Source organism: Rana temporaria, chromosome 1 (genome assembly GCF_905171775.1).
Source record: "Rana temporaria chromosome 1, aRanTem1.1, whole genome shotgun sequence".
NCBI lineage: Eukaryota > Metazoa > Chordata > Amphibia > Anura > Ranidae > Rana > Rana temporaria.
In genome coordinates, this window is record NC_053489.1 from 650,632,308 (window position 1) to 650,648,803 (window position 16,496).

General features: G+C 45.9%; 1 protein-coding gene across 3 annotated transcripts in view; it reads right to left on the reverse strand.

Annotated features, from left to right (window-relative positions):
- The window catches only part of ATRN (attractin), a 337,196-nt gene that overhangs the window by 152,869 nt on the left and 167,831 nt on the right, over positions 1–16,496 (reverse strand). For all 3 annotated transcript variants that reach the window (XM_040335496.1, XM_040335495.1, XM_040335497.1), the window contains exons 15-21: positions 13,781–13,956; positions 12,033–12,252; positions 11,426–11,611; positions 9,905–10,141; positions 7,624–7,761; positions 2,655–2,748; positions 844–896 (exon numbers count right to left, since the gene is read on the reverse strand). In XM_040335496.1, coding sequence (XP_040191430.1) covers positions 844–896; positions 2,655–2,748; positions 7,624–7,761; positions 9,905–10,141; positions 11,426–11,611; positions 12,033–12,252; positions 13,781–13,956 — 1,104 coding nt within the window. The remainder of the gene's footprint in view (positions 1–843; positions 897–2,654; positions 2,749–7,623; positions 7,762–9,904; positions 10,142–11,425; positions 11,612–12,032; positions 12,253–13,780; positions 13,957–16,496) is intronic.

Below are 16,496 nucleotides of genomic sequence, written 5' to 3' on the forward strand. Positions count from 1 at the left end.
CTTTGGCAAAAAATAAATAATTAAAAGCTAAAAGCTCCTAAAATTTAAGTTTAGTAGCTGTAGTGTATATGAAGCCTAATACAGACCTACTGACACCTAAGAGGGGACTCAAACAGGGGGGGTCCACAACTTTCACAGCTCACATACTGTTCTTGGACATCTACCTTGTACCAAGGTGTCTGTGCTACCTGTGTGAATAGAAATGCTGGGGGAACCTTCCTGACACTCATTAAAACTGAAGAATTTGCTTGGTTATGCAAAAAAACATTACAGAATAAGACCAGTGAAATGTGGCCAACTACTACTTACTATACCATGACCTGGATACATGGCGACCGCCACAGTTTTAGGCTGCAGTCACACTTCAGCCTTTTGAATCGCGGGCAGATTTGCCGCAAATCAGCCCACGATTTGAAAGCACTAATGTGTGAATGGCAAATCGTGGGACTCGCATTCGAGATGCCACTCAATTGAATGGGTCACCTGCAATTGTAGTGCGATAAATCGCATGGCAATCGCGGTAACACGCATCGCAGGAAGCACGTTGCCCAAAAAAAGTTCAGAGGCTACTTTTGGCCGACGTGCTTCCCGTGATGCGTGTTGAGGGGTCATTGAATTAAATGGCATCTCAAATGCGATTTACCATTCACACATTAGCGCTTTCAAATTGTGGGCAGATTCGCTGCAAATCTGCCTGCGATTCATAATGAAAAAAATTATTTCTGGCATATAAATATCAGCTAACTGATATCTGCAGAGTCCACATAACATCTGTCAATCAGAGCACCTATATTTATAGAAAAAATTTGAGTTATCAACTAGAGAGAGTAGTTTTGCACTTACAATAGCATGTTCCCTTCAATGGGTTGCCTTGATATCGATTTTCAACTTCACATCTAGAAAACAAAAACATAAGTATCAGTGGAGCAGAGGAAACGAATCGTTGACCAGATAATCATAATAGAATCGTGAGACCAGTGAAGATGCGCGCCCCTAATATACACCCTCCTGGTGACTCTGTAACCAGTGAAGTGCATATTGATTATTCCTTGTAACTTTTACACTTGATAACTGCAAGAGACATGTAAGGTGTATTTCTGCAATGCAATGAATAACCACATTTTTTTTTCTTGTGTGTTGTTGCAAAAAAAATCATAAAAAAAAATATTTAAAAGAAAAAAAAATTAAAATGTCTCTGACCTGATTTAAGTGACACTCTACATCAGTAAACTGAGTGCAGGGTGCCATTGTGATGCCCTCTCAGGGAGCAGGTAAAAGATGTTCTGCACTAACAGGATATCCTCAGTCTCCTCAGTTTGGAATGGGGGTGATTCAACTTAGACGACTGAGGACATCTAGTGATGGAATGAGATTACTGTGAGTGACAGCACTAGAGAGAAGGTGAGCATTCCAGTCAGAGCTGCACATGTTTTACTAATTGTTAGACTAACTTGGGACCCTTTAAGATGGAAAAAAAAAATCTAGCTTGGATTTGAACTTTAAAGTATAAGTCCACCCTAACACTAAAATCCCTGTATCTGCAGACATCCATGATAGGACACTAACCTATCTAGCCTTGTAAAGAAGAAATCAGTTTAGGTACCTTTTTTTAAGCCAATCCGGTCTCCAGCAGCTCTGCAAAGGACACGGCCGACAACGGATGTGAAATGAATGTGGAGCGACGTCACCCATAGACTTACTATGGGGCTTCCGTTGTCGGCTGTGTCCTCTGCACCCGCCTTCACAGTGAAGATGCAGCGGACAGCTCAGTGTGGGATCAGCTTCAAAAAAGGCATGTATACTGAGCTAGCTTTACAGAGCTAGATAGGTAAGTGTTAGATCATGGATGTCTGTAGATGCAGGTATTTTAGGGTGTTAGGGTGGACTTATTCTTTAAGACTAAGGCTACTTTCACATTTGGGAAGTCACCTTATGACTGTAAGCTCACTGCAGAAGACGTCTCCATCCAAAATTCTGCTAGGGGAGTTCCATTAAAGGGGTTGTAAAGGTAAAAATTGTTTTCCCTAAATAGCTTCATTTACCTTAGTGCAGTCCTCCTTCACTTACCTCATCTTTCAATTTTGCTTTTAAATGTCCTTATTTCTTCTGAGAAATACTCACTTCCTGTTCTTCTGTCTGTAACTCCACACAGTAATGCAAGGCTTTCTCCCTGGTGTGGAGAAAGCCTCTTGAGGGGGCAAGCAGGCCAGTCAGGACGTGCTCTACTTTGCAGATAGAGAAAAGGAGCTGCGTATTAATGGGCGTCCTGACACTCCTGCTCGCCCCCTCAAGAAGCTTTCTCCACACCAGGGAGAAAGCCTTGCATTACGGTGTGGAGTTACAGACAGAAGAACAGGAAATTAGGATTTCTCAGAAGAAATAAGGACATTTAAAAGCAAACAGCAGGTGAGTATAAGATGTTTATTTTTTAAAAAAAAATATTAACGTTCAGAATTACTTTATACTTAAGAGCTCGTCTTCACTAGTCCACTCTTCACCTCCAGCAGGGATTAGTGGACTGAAGAGAACATATATAAAGCTCTATAGATAATTATATATATATATATATATATATATATATATATATATATATATATCACTCAGCACCCTGCTGCACAAAAACGGTATATGCCGACACATAGTATGGTACTCACAGCTGGCACTCATCTCCTTTAATCCCTTTGGTGGTACAGAAACATTTGCCGCTATTGGTGTTGCACATCGAGGCATGACCGTTACATTTGCAGGCTGTTGTAGAAGAAATAGACAAGTATAAGAAAGGTCACACAAATTTATATAGAAAAGAACTACCGTATATAAAAAAGTTGTCATGTTAATCCCAACAATGTTGTTAATTTATGAAATTGTTTTGGGTAATTCCTGTATATCAGGGGTCTCCAAAATTTTCTGTATTAAGGTTGCATTGTCTTACTTAATTTTTTTTTTTTTTTATAAATCAGTAGGATAGGTTTTAAAATGGATAAAAAAAAATGAAATAAAACAAAGCAAATAAATTCCAAATAAGCTTGAGCCCATCAGAGCCCCCTCCTTACACGAGACACGAGCCCATCAGAGCCCCCTCCTTACACGAGACACAAGCCCATCAGAGCCCCCTCCTTACACGAGCCCATCAGAGCCCCCTCCTTACACGAGCCCATCAGAGCCCCCTCCTTACACGAGCCCATCAGAGCCCCCTCCTTACACGAGCCCATCAGAGCCCCCTCCTTACACGAGCCCATCAGAGCCCCCTCCTTACACGAGCCCATCAGAGACCATTATTTTCATTGGATGGAGGGAAGCTAGAGAGGAGCATTACTCAAGGTTAGGTAGAAGAATATAGGAGTCCCCTAAAAATGTAAACTAGAAACCATTGTCTCACCACATCCCTAAATATGAGCTGATTGCTGTACCCCCAAGGGGGTGTGTTTCCTCAGTGGGATTTTAAACATGGGAGACTGGTTAAATTTCTTAGTCTTTACTCATTAACCAGTCTCCCAAGTTTAAAATCCCACTGAGGAAACACACCCCCTTGGGGGTACAGCAATCTACTCAAGGTTAGGTGAACGTTCTGTTTCTCCACCTACACACAAAGTTTACCAACTTCTCAAACTTTTTTCTTCTCAACCAAAGCTCTCTTAGCCGTACTTCCCCTTTCGTATAGCACTCCTGTAATCCGTATTCACCCAACATTGGACTAAAGTCCACTGTCGGCTGAGATCACTCAGCTGGTCCCAGATTTTAAAGTGGGGATCCACCCAGATGCCAGACCAGTCTCTAATCATACCACTGAAAGCCTGAACCAGCCTCTCTGGCCTTGTGCACAGCCTGGTGCTCCAGTGAGCACTGGAGGGGCAGAGCAGTCACCAGCTCTCTGCTCACTGAAGACTGAGAACTGAGCATCAGCGGCCGTTGATTGCTCAGTTCTCGGTCTTAGAGGTAGTGGGGGACCGATGCTGCATCCACCTGTGCGAGTATGATTGTGTTTTTGTTTTTAAACCTGTACTTCTCTTTTAAACTACTCTGGACAAATGCTGCTTTCACACTGGAGTGGTGCACTTGCAGGACATTAGAAAAAGTCCTACAATCAGCATAAACGACGCTAAAACGATGGTAAAGCGCCACCGCTAACCCGGCCCAATGTGTGTGAAATTGCAAGATGCTAGAGATACACCGAAATTTTGGTGGCCAAAACATATCAGGTGTAGATAATGGCGCCGAAAACGCACACAGATTTGGTGCGATTCTTCCACTATTTTACTGTGCTTATGGTTCGTTTCTCATAGTTCATTTGACCCAAAAGCCGCATTGACAACTTAACACGGGTGCGTTATTGATGTGTTCCTGATGCATTTTCAATGCATTTCAATGGGGAGATGCGTTTTTGGTGCGTTTTTTTTTTTAACTGACCAGAAATGCAACACGCAAGATTTTTAAACACCACAATGGAAGCACAACGGACCAGTGTGAAGACATACATAGAATTTAAAGGGATACATTTTTCTGGAACTTTTCTTGCGCTAAAGGTGCCGATAATGGCTGACAAAATCATACCCCTTTAAAAATAATATTAAGTCAAATATATATATATATTTTTTTTAAAAACTGTAATTTTCGGTTTTGGCCAAGTGCATCCTGAATTTTCAGCTTCGGCACCAAAATTTCCATTCAGTGCACCTCTACAAGATGCTGTCAATTCAAATTAAGGTACTTGCGCTGCTTGCAAAACTAAAAAAAAAAAAAAAAAGTTTTTAATGCAGTCCCTACTGAAAAGATTTTCTCCCAATTTTTGTCCTTAGGACACCATGCATGGACACCATGCATTAGGACAACAAGCAAGCAACAAAATCTCCAAAGGACACAGATAGCAATAAAAACCCAACATGAGCTGTAACCCTTCCCCACTCTTTTTTATTACTACAATGTGGAAAATAATTTGATCCCCTGCAGATTTTGTAAGTTTGCCTACTTACAAAGAAATAAAGGGTCTATATTTTTTTTTTATCATAGGTGTATTTAAAATAGAGACAGAATATCAACCAAAAATCCAGAAAAAAACACATTAACACAAATGTTAAATTGAGTTGCAATTCAGTGAGTAAAATAAGTATTTGATCCCCAAGCAAAACATGACTTGGTACTTGGTGGAGAAACCCTTGTTGGCAATCACAGAGAGATGAGACGTTTCTTGTAGTTGGTGACCAGGTTTGCACACATCTCAGGAGGAATTTTGGTCCATTCTTAACAGATTTTCTCCAAATCAGTGGCTTCACTAGGGTTGGTGTCACCCGGTGCGGTAAAACATGGTGTCACCTCCCCTCGGTCTAGGCTGCCCAGCACCAAGCAGGCAGCGCATGGCCACGGGGCGCACCCCAAACCAGCCCCTGTAAATGATAGTATAGGGCAGTATAGTGGCAGGTTAGGGTAGTATAGAGTGGTATAGTGGCAGGTTGGTGTAGTGGGGTGGTATAGGACAGGTTAAGGTGGTATAGGGCATGTTGGGGTGATATAGGGTAGTTTGGGGTGGTACAGGGCAGGTTGGGGTGGTATAGTGCAAGTTGGGATGGCATGGGAAAGGTTGGGGTGGTACAGGGCAAGTTAGGGTGGCATTGGGCAGGTTGGAGTGGTATAGGGCAAGTTATGGTGGCATAGTGCAAGTTGGGGTGGTACAGGGCAGACTGGGGTGGTACAGGGCAGGCTGGATGGTACAGGGCAGGCTGGGGTGGCACAGGGCAGGCTGGGGTGGCACAGGGCAGGCTGGGGTGGTACAGGGCAGGCTGGGGTGGTACAGGGCAGGCTGGGGTGGTACAGGGCAGGCTGGGATGGTACAGGGCAGGCTGGGGTGGTACAGGGCAGGCTGGGGTGGTACAGGGCAGGCTGGGGTGGTACAGGGCAGGCTGGGTGATACAGGGCAGGCTGGGGTGGTACAGGGCAGGCTGGAGTGGCACAGAGCAGGCTGGGGTGGTACAGGGCAGGTTGGGCATGTCAGCTAAAAAAAAAAAAAAACGGGATGGTGTCACCCCTCTAGCGGGTGTCACCCGGTGCGGACTGCACCCCCCGCACCCCCCTAGCAACCATTAATTTTCTACAGGATAATGGGCTGGAGACTGGCTAGGCCACTCCATGACCTTAACGTGCTTCTTCCTGAGCTACTCCTTTGTTACCTTGGCGGTATGTTTTAAGTCATTGTCATGCTGGAAGACTCATCTACGATAGCTTTTCAGTGTTATGGAAAGAAGGTTCTCAAAGATTTTACAATACATGGCCCCTCAATGCGACAAAGTCAGCCTTTAGCAGAGAAACAGCCTCAAAGCATCATGTTTCCACCTCCATGCTTGACCGTAGGGATGGTGTTCTTGGGGTCATAGTCCGCATTTGTCTTTCTCCAAAACACAGCAAGTAATGCCAAAGAGCTCAATTTTGGTCAGCACTTTCTCCAAATCCTTGGCGGTGTATTATGTTACCAATGGCTTGTTTGGTGACTGTGGTCCCAAAACTGCCTTGAGATCATTCACAAGCTCCTCCCGTGTAGTTCTTGGCTGATCCCTCGCTTTGCTCATCATCATCATCCTTACTCTATGAGGCAAACTCTTGTATGGAGCTCCAGACTGAGGGCGATTGATGGTTATTTTGTATTTTTCAATTTTTAAAATAATAACTCCAACAGTTGTCTCCTTCTCACCAAGCTTCTTGCTGATGGTCTTGTAGCCCATTCCAGCCTTGTGCAAGTCTACAATCTTGTCCCCGAAGTCCTATGACAGCTCTTTGGTCTTGCCCATGATGAGGTGAGGTTTGAATGGAAGAAAGATTCTGTGGACAGGTGTCTTTTATATACACATAACGAGGAGTTGTTAGGAGCTTCTTCTTACATTGATAGGACAAATCTGCATACCACATGAGCACATACTGTAGCCAGTCTTCGGGAGCCACAATTATTGTTGGTTGTAGGGGATCAAATACTTATTTTACTCACTGAACTGCAACTCAATTTATAACATTTGTATCATATGTTTTATTCTGTATTGTTGGTAGATATTCTGCCTCTATTATTTAAAATACATACAATATGATAAAAATGATAGACCCTTCATTTCTTTGTAAGTGAACAAACCTACAAAATCTGCAGGGGATCAAATAATTATTTTCCCCACTGTATAATAGAAACGTTGGCTGTAGATGGCGTTTTATTTACAATTTGTAATTCTGAAATTCTAGTCAGCCAATCTTACAATTTACACACTGGATAACCAGACAGGCGACAAGTTTACTTCCTGAGTCAGCCTTGGGGCTTCCTACCTCACCCCCTACACACTTTATTACTGGACAATACATTTGCATCATTCGCTTCTGTCCAGTGAGCCTGCAGCTGACCTAGGAAGCAGAAAAGGTCAACTAGAAGTATCAGAGCAATAAAAATGTATTTAAAAAAAAAAAATGACAAATTCTTTGCTAGATTAAATCGTAAACATGCATGGCACTTGAATTCTATATTTAGCTTAGTGCGTGTCTGGTGCTCCACCCTGCAAGAACTAAAAGCAATATTTCCTGTTTTTAAAAAGTCCCCAATGTGTGTCTGAATTCTAAGTGCTGTAACGTGCAGCGATGGTCGGAAATTGTGGTACTCACGCTGACAAGATCCCCCATTGGTTGGGTCTCCATAGTAACCAGAGATGCAGGTATCGCAGTTCTTGCCGGAGGTCAGGTTCTCGCACTTCTCACAGATGCTTTCATTGATACACTTGCTGTGTCCGTTACACTGGCAGGCTACAAAGACAGCACACAGAAACTTCATATCCATACTAGAAAATGATGACAGCTCTCTACTGAGGAAACCACAGACACAAACTATATGCAAAATGTAGGACAGATGCAACACCCGAATCCATGCTCTACTTCCTCATTCTCTACATTTGTGTGTCATTTACGTGTCACATGCAGTCTCCACCTTCATGAAAACAAACAGCCTCAGCTGTTAGACAGAAGAGAAATTCCTTATCCATTGATGAGGCCTTAGCCTAAGAACTTCATATTTAGGCCAAGTTCATTTACAGCAGATTCTCTCAAACCTTTTAATATAGAGGAATCCTTGAAATAACTCTTGGGTCTCACAGAGCGCCTTCTATTACTAGATCTAGTGTAGGGCACATTGGCATGAACAGCAAGTTGAGATATACAGTAATAAAGCATAAGGAATGTGACCTACAAAAACGATTCCACCCTCAGGGCTGCACAATATAACAGTGTTCTTAGTATTAATGAAAAACAAAAATTTATAAAAGGCCAGAAAAGAAAATGCAGGCAGTGAAAATGGTACTGTTCCGTCACACTGGTGACCAATGAAGTGGTCAGCAGGAGGACGACACCTTTACATTGGTGGTCTGTCGAAAAGTGCTTCTTCACACATTGGCTGCCAGTGAAGTGCTCTCAACCAGTGGCCAGTGGGAGAAGGACGCTCTTTACATTGGTGGCCAGTGGGAGAAGGACCCCCTTTACATTGGTAGCCAGTGGGAGAAGGACTCCCTTTACATTGGTGGCCAGTGGGAGAAGGACCCCCTATACATTGGTGGCCAGTGGGAGAAGGACCCCCTTTACATTGGTGGCCAGTGGGAGAAGGACTCCCTTTACATTGGTGGCCAGTGGGAGAAGGACCCCCTATACATTGGTGGCCAGTGGGAGAAGGACCCCCTTTACATTGGTGGCCAGTGGGAGAAGGACCCCCTTTACATTGGTGGCCAGTGGGAGAAGGACCCCCTTTACATTGGTGGCCAGTGGGAGAAGGACCCCCTTTACATTGGTGGCCAGTGGGAGAAGGACCCCCTTTACATTGGTGGCCAGTGGGAGAAGGACCCCCCTTACATTGGTGGCCAGTGGGAGAAGGACCCCCTTTACATTGGTGGCCAGTGGGAGAAGGACCCCCTTTACAATGGTGGCCAGTGGGAGAAGGACCCCCTTTACAATGGTGGCCAGTGGGAGAAGGACCCCCTTTACAATGGTGGCCAGTGGGAGAAGGACCCCCTTTACATTGGTGATTAGCAGAGAAGGATCCCAGTACATTGATGGCCAGTGAACTGGTCAGTGGAATAAGGACCACTTTACACTGGTGGAAGTATCCCCTTACATTAATGGGCAGTTGGTGGATGGGGGGGCGGTGGCCGGGGGGGGATCCCCTTACACTGGTGGGCAGCGGGGGAGGGATCCCCTTACATTGGTGGGCAGCGGGGGGGGATCCCCTTACACTGTTGGGCAGCGGGGGAGGGATCCCCTTACATTGGTGGGCAGCGGGGGGGATCCCCTTACACTGGTGGGCAGCGGTGAAGGTTTGGCTCAGTCAGTGAAGGTGAAAGATGTTGATTTTGTTTACTTTATGAGGCTTGTGCATCTCATGGTCACTGGATATGGGACTTGTTTAGACTGCTATACAGGTGTCCAACTACATTTTTTAGCTACACAAGGGAGAAGATTCTTATTTACAAAAAACAAAAGTAAAAACTCTGATATTAGGTCTCTGTAAATTGACCTACAGTGTAACTTTAAAGGGTCAGTCAACACGAGATATATTTTGGTTGCAGGAGGCAGCCCCTGACTCTTGAGAATACCCCAACATTGAGGTCTCCCTGCCATAGTTCCCAACTCTGTTCCCATCCACCTGAAGTTTTGTACGTTTTGCTCCCCCCAGAATTTGTGCATTCCAGCTCCTCCTGTGACAGTCTCAATAAATTTAGGAAAAAAATAAATAAGAAGAACCCTGCCATAATGGTCAGGGCAAGAGTGCTTATCCAGGAGCTCAGCGCAAATATCTCAGAGCACCTTCTAAAAATCACAATACCGGCTCTTTGTGGACTGATCCTTTAATAGGAAATTCAGTAGTGTGTTATTCTGGCAGTTCATATAATTTTTATCAAGATACCTGGACACATGATAAACGACCAGTTGTAATGATTCTCTGCAGGACACATGCCGACATCCAGTATTGGCTCAGAGTAGCTGGATTTTGCAGTTGCTGACGCATTGGGCAATTTCATTGGTCCGCGGAACGAGGCCTCCATACACTGCCCTTTGCCTGTATTACTGGGGTCTGTACACCAGCCACAGCCAGGTTGCTCCAGACACTGAGCACATGTACGATACCCGGAACAGTTCTCAGCTGCAGAGGGGGGAGAAAAAAAGAATCACTGGGAGGAAACTCTGAAAAAGTAGAGAAATACATAAAAATATGGAAAAGGGAAAGGAGAGGAGAAAAAGGGGGGAAAGGAGAGGAGAAAAAGGGGGGAAAGGAGAGACAGACAGAAGGGGGGAGAGAAAGGAGAGAGAGAGAGAGAGACAGACAGAAGGGGGGAGAGAAAGAAGAGAGAGAGAGACAGACAGACAGAAGGGGGGAGAGAAAGAAGAGCGAGAGACAGAAGGGGGAGAGAAAGAAGAGAGAGAGAGAGACAGAAGGGGGGAGAGAAAGAAGAGAGAGAGACAGAAGGGGGGAGAGAAAGAAGGGGGGAGAGAAAGAAGAGAGAGAGAGACAGAAGGGGGGAGAGAGAGACAGAAGGGGGGAGAGAAAGAAGGGGGGAGAGAGAGACAGAAGGGGGGAGAGAAAGAAGAGAGAGAGACAGAAGGGGGGAGAGAAAGGAGAGAGAGAGACAGAAGGGGGGAGAGAAAGAAGAGAGAGAGACAGAAGGGGGGAGAGAAAGAAGAGAGAGAGACAGAAGGGGGGAGAGAAAGAAGAGAGAGACAGAAGGGGGGAGAGAAAGAAGAGAGAGACAGAAGGGGGGAGAGAAAGAAGAGAGAGACAGAGGGGGTATAGAAAGAAGAGAGAGACAGAAGGGGGAGAGAGAGAAGAGAGAGACAGAAGGGGGGAGAGAAAGAAGAGAGAGACAGAAGGGGGGAGAGAAAGAAGAGAGAGACAGAGGGGGGAGAGAAAGAAGAGAGAGGGGGGAGAGAAAGAAGAGAGGGGGGAGAGAAAGAAGAGAGAGGGGGGAGAGAAAGAAGAGAGAGGGGGGAGAGAAAGAAGAGAGAGGGGGGAGAGAAAGAAGAGAGAGGGGGGAGAGAAAGAAGAGAGAGGGGGGAGAGAAAGAAGAGAGGGGAAAAAGAAGAGAGAGAGAGAGAGGGGGAGAAAGAAGAGAGAGAGAGGGGGGAGAAAGAATAGAGAGGAGGGGAGAAAGAATAGAGAGGGGGGAGAAAGGGGGGAGAAAGAATAGAGAGAGGGAGAAAGAATAGAGAGGGGAGGAGAAAGAAGGCAGAGGGGGGAGGAGAAAGAAGGCAGAGGGGGGAGGAGAAAGAAGGCAGAGGGGGGAGGAGAAAGAAGGCAGAGGGGGAAGGAGAAAGAAGGCAGAGGGGGGAGAAAGAAGAGAAAAAATAGAGAGGGGGGAGAGAGCATTTTTTCTAGCAGCGAAAGTCTGCCAACATTTTGTGTTACACCAGACAGAAGATATATACGTACGGGGACAGTTACTCATTGTGTACCACTCCATACACTGTCCGAAGGGGAAAGAGGCCACATAAGCATTGGAATCCACACATTGCTTCATATTACTGCACCACATGCACTCAGAGCTGGCACTGGTACACTCTGAGCACTGCGACCTGGAGGCACAAGGAGTCCGGCATTGCTTTGCGCTGTGATTGGCTGCAGGTCAGAAAAGTTGGACAGAATGCATCAGTCAAAAAACAAACACTGGCAAAGTTAAAGCTTCAGAAGAAGCAATACATGATCTATATACCTCACCAATACTGTATATAAAAACAGGAAACTCGGCACAGAATCCAAAACCACTGTGCAAGTCAACGCTAATTTGAAACACAAAAAGGATGCAGTAAACCACAGTAACCAAATACGCATATGCTCACTCTGATTATTTAAAAAAAGAAAGAGGCCATTTTACCAGATATTCCAGAATACGGTCTTACTGCATGTTGTCACAATACATCAGGGAGAATGGGCCCAAATGACCCAAAAAGATTTGTTTAAAGCCATTTAGGTTAATTCTAGGACAGGAGGTATGGATCTGTTACTCTTCATTATTGACCACTTTCCCCTCTGCTCTCACCTGGTCTTTCACAGACACTGCCATTGATTGGGTGGATACAGGTTGCCGCTTTTAGGCCTGTGGATGATGGTTCGGCCAGGTAACCACAAAAGCCGGCATCGCTGGGCTCCCCAGCCTGCCACTGGAGAGTGGTGTTTGTGAAAGGTGACATGTCCTCCCAGCACCAGTATGACACATTGATCTTCCGGAGTCCAACCCAGGGTGTGAGCTCAGTCTTTGGCTGCAACACACAAAAAAAAAAAAAGATTAGCAATGCAAATAGTTTTGTGCAAAAGAATAATTAGAGTTTCATATGCTTTCTGCAAAAAAAAAAAAGGAAAATATGCTTTACTAATGTTCTTCCGGTATTGCGATTCACATATGTCTGCCGCACTGCATTGCTAACATGGGATTTAGTTTTATAACCTCCTCGGTCAACTGTCTGAACACACAGCAGGTGATGCTGGTTCATTATCCATTGGACAAAATGGGGATGACATGGGAAGTTTTTTGTGAATCAGCAAGGCAGAGATTTGTGAACTACAAGACCAACTAAACAGAATTATAAATCTGGCAGATACTGTAAAGCCGTTTACACATAACCTCTGCTATCTTGTTCCACTTTCCTCCATGATACACCAACTACTGATGACATTACCCCCCAATAGCCCTACAGCCATTAATAATACTCCAAGCTTAGAGGCAATACTTGATTTTACACTTTTATTAACTACTTACTGATCGGCTAACGCCGATATACCTCAGCAGAATTGCACGGCTGCGCAAAGCAACTTACTGGTAGGTTGCTTTGTATTTACCGCTGACGGCTTGCTCCGCGACCATGCCCGCGGGACTCGCGGACTTGATGTCCACAATCGTGTCATGAAGCTGCAGAACAGGGAGATACCTATGTAAACGAGGCATTTCACTGTTCTGCCTTGTGACAGGACACGGATCTCCTTCTCCCTGTCATCGGGAGCAGTGATCAGTGTCGTGTCACTTGTAGCCCAGCCTCCACAGTTAGAATCACTCCCTAGGACACACTTAACCCCTTCCTCGCCCCCTAGTGTTTAACCCCTTCCCTGCAAGTGTAATTAATTATAGCACTGATCGCTGTTTAAATGACAATGGTCCCAAAATAGTGTCAAAAGTGTCTGATGTGTGCGCCATGTCGCGTTACAATAAAAATCACCGATCGTGGCCATTACTCATAAAAAATAAAATAAAAATGCCATAAAACTATCCCCTATATGGTAGACTATAGAACTTTTGTGCAAATCAATCAATATACGCTTTTTTACCAAAAATATGTCAAAGAAAACATATCGGCCTATACTGATAAAGAAATAATTTTATATATTTTTGGGGGATATTTATTATAGAAAAAAATATTACTTTTTGTCTATATCGCAAAATAATAAAAACCACAAAGATGATCAAATACCACCAAAAGAAAGCTCCCTTTGTGGGGAAAAAAGGACATCAATTTGGTTTGGGTGCAACGTCGCAAGACCGCGCAATTGTCAGGTAAAGCGACGCAGTGCCGAATCGCAAAAAGTGCTCTGGTCAGGAAGGGGGTAAATTCTTCCGGGGCTGAAGTGGTTAAGACCTCGCGTTGTCTCAAACACCCCTTGTCATCCTCATACACGATGCAGCCAATTTGCTAGTGCATGCAGTCATCACATTCAGGTTTGACTGCAACACTTGGCACTGTGGTCTATTAAATGTATTATTATTATTATTATAATTATTATTATTATTATAACTACCTGCATGTTCTGCAGCTGCTTCACCACAAACTCCACTTTCTTCTGTGAGGTGAGAGAGGCCAGCGCAGCATTCTGATTGCGACAGGCCAGCTTGGAGTTGTCGTAGTTTTCCTTAGTGATGGCGATTTTCAGGCATGAACTTTCCACTAGGTACCAGTTTGCCCCACAGATGTTTTCTGAAGGAGTCACAAATCAGAGGTTCAAGATTAATAAACGTACACAAAATAAAATAAATTTGAATTTTAAAACCTCCACTTTAAAAAGGTTATAATAGTACAGTCTTACCTCTGAAAGATACTAATAAAGTTCACTTTGAGAAAAATCGTAGCGCTCAAAGAGAAGGGTAGTTAATAGGAAAAATAGGATTTTTGTACTCACCGTAAAATCCATTTCTCCGAGTTCATGGATGGACACAGCAGCCTTTGACCTTAGGGTTATATCCGCTTCCTTCAGGAGAGTTAGGCAGAAACAAAGCACTTTAAGTGTTAACAACACTTTCCTCAGTGCAGCTCCTCCCAGGTGGCGTGGTTCCCCGGGTATAACCCACACCCTGCTCTAGCAGCTCCAGTTCGTAACAAGCAGTACAAACAAAAGGAGGGGTGGGTGCTGTGTCCATCCATGAACTCGGAGAAATGGATTTTACGGTGAGTACAAAAATCCTATTTTCTCTTCCGTTCATGGACCTTAGGGACGTCCCCAAGCCGTGTCAAAAAATTCGAGGGGTGGGTAAACAACACAGCAAACCAAGTTACACCCCAAACAAAACCGGAGTTACTCAACGGAGGATCTCCAACGTTAAACTGCCGCCTGTAACACCTTGCGGCCGAAGGAGGCATCCGAAGATGCACTCACTTCCACCTTGTAAAACTTTGAAAAAGTGTGGATTGACGACCAGGTCGCTGCCTTACACACCTGTAACACAGAGGCTTGATGCCGGAAAGCCCAAGAGGCACCGATCGCCCTGGTCGAATGCGCCGTAACCCGAAAGGGAGGCGCCCGCCCCTTCAGGGCATAGGCCTGAAGCACAACATGTCGGATCCACCTAGAAATGGTGGCCGACGAGACTGCCAGACCCTTTTTGGGACCAGCCACCGACACGATCAGTGAGTCAGACTTCCCGGAACGGAGCCGTAGCAGATAAGTACACTCGTAGGGCCCAAACCACATCCAGGGAATGTAAAGTGGCCTCCTTCTGGTTTTTCAGCTGAGGACATAAGGATGGAAGAACAATGTCCTCATTGATGTGAAAAGCCAAAACGACCTTTGGGAGAAAAAACGGCTGCGGCCGCAGCACCACCTTATCCTTATGGATGACCAAGTAGGGAGCCTTGCAAGACAAGGCCGCCAGCTCAGATACTCGTCTGATCGATGTAATCGCTACCAGAAAAAACACCTTCTGTGACAAAGTCAACAAAGGGATCTTCCGAATGTCCTCAAAAGGAGCATCCTGAAGCACCGAAAGGACTAAATTCAAGTCCCATGGGGGTAGTGGATGGCGCACCGGAGGGGCCACATGCCGGACCCCCTGTACAAACGTACGCACCAAGGAGTGCGCCGCCAAGGGTCGCTGAAAGTAAACAGCCAGAGCCGAAATCTGACTCTTAACCGTACTCAAGGCGAGAGCCTGATCCACTCCCGCTGTAAAAACAGCAGAATCCTGGACACCACACCACGTATGTACGAGGGTGCCACTTCATCTCCTCACACATAAAGATGTAGGCCTTCCACGTACGATGGTAAATCCTACGTGAGGCACGCAGCATGGTAGAGACCATCAAGCCTGACAGGCCTCGGTCCTTCAGTACCTGGCTCTCAACAGCCACGCCGTTAAAGCCAGCGACTGTAAAGCAGGGTGGAAGATCGGACCCTGCGACAGAAGATCTTCTCTCAGGGGTAGACGCCAGGGGGTGTCTGCCACCAGACGCACCAGGTCCGCGTACCAGGAGCGGCGCGGCCAATCTGGGGCGATCAGGATTGTTGGAATCCCTTCGGCTTCCACTCTGCGCAGCAGGTGAGGAAGAAGCTTCAGAGGAGGGAAGGCGTAAATCAATCGATAGTGACCCCAAGGTGCCACCAACGCATCTGACGCATCCGCCCACGGGTCCTTTGACCTGGCCATGAACCGTGGCACCTTTCGATTGAGACGGGATGCTAGAAGGTCCACGTCTGGAGTGCCCCACTTTAGGCACAGACTCTGAAAACACCTCCGGGTGAAGTGACCACTTTCCTTGGTCTAGTGTTTGGCGACTTAGGAAGTCGGCTTGCCAATTCTGTACTCCCGGAATGTACACGGCCGACAGAGCCGGAAGGGACCTTTCGGCCCACCGAAGGATGTGCGCGACCTCCGTCGCTGCAGCTGAACTCCATGTGCCTCCCTGATGATTGACGTCCGCCACGGCCGTGGCGTTGTTGGACTGGATCCTGACCGGTCTGCCCTGCAGCTACAGGGACCACCTGGCAAGGCACAGCTTGATTGCTCGGAGTTCCAGAACATTGATTCAGCGCCCCTGGGCTGACTGGGTGCCTCAAACACCCCCCCCCCCCCAGCCGGAGAGACTGGCAACCATCGTGACCACTGTCCATTGGCACGGCAGAAAAGACTTCCCGGTCCGAAGCACCGGAGACGTCAGCCACAATACCAGGGAAGACTTGACCAGTTGACTCAACTGAATCTGGTAATCCAGAGAAGACGGGAGCTTGTCCCAACGTGACAGAA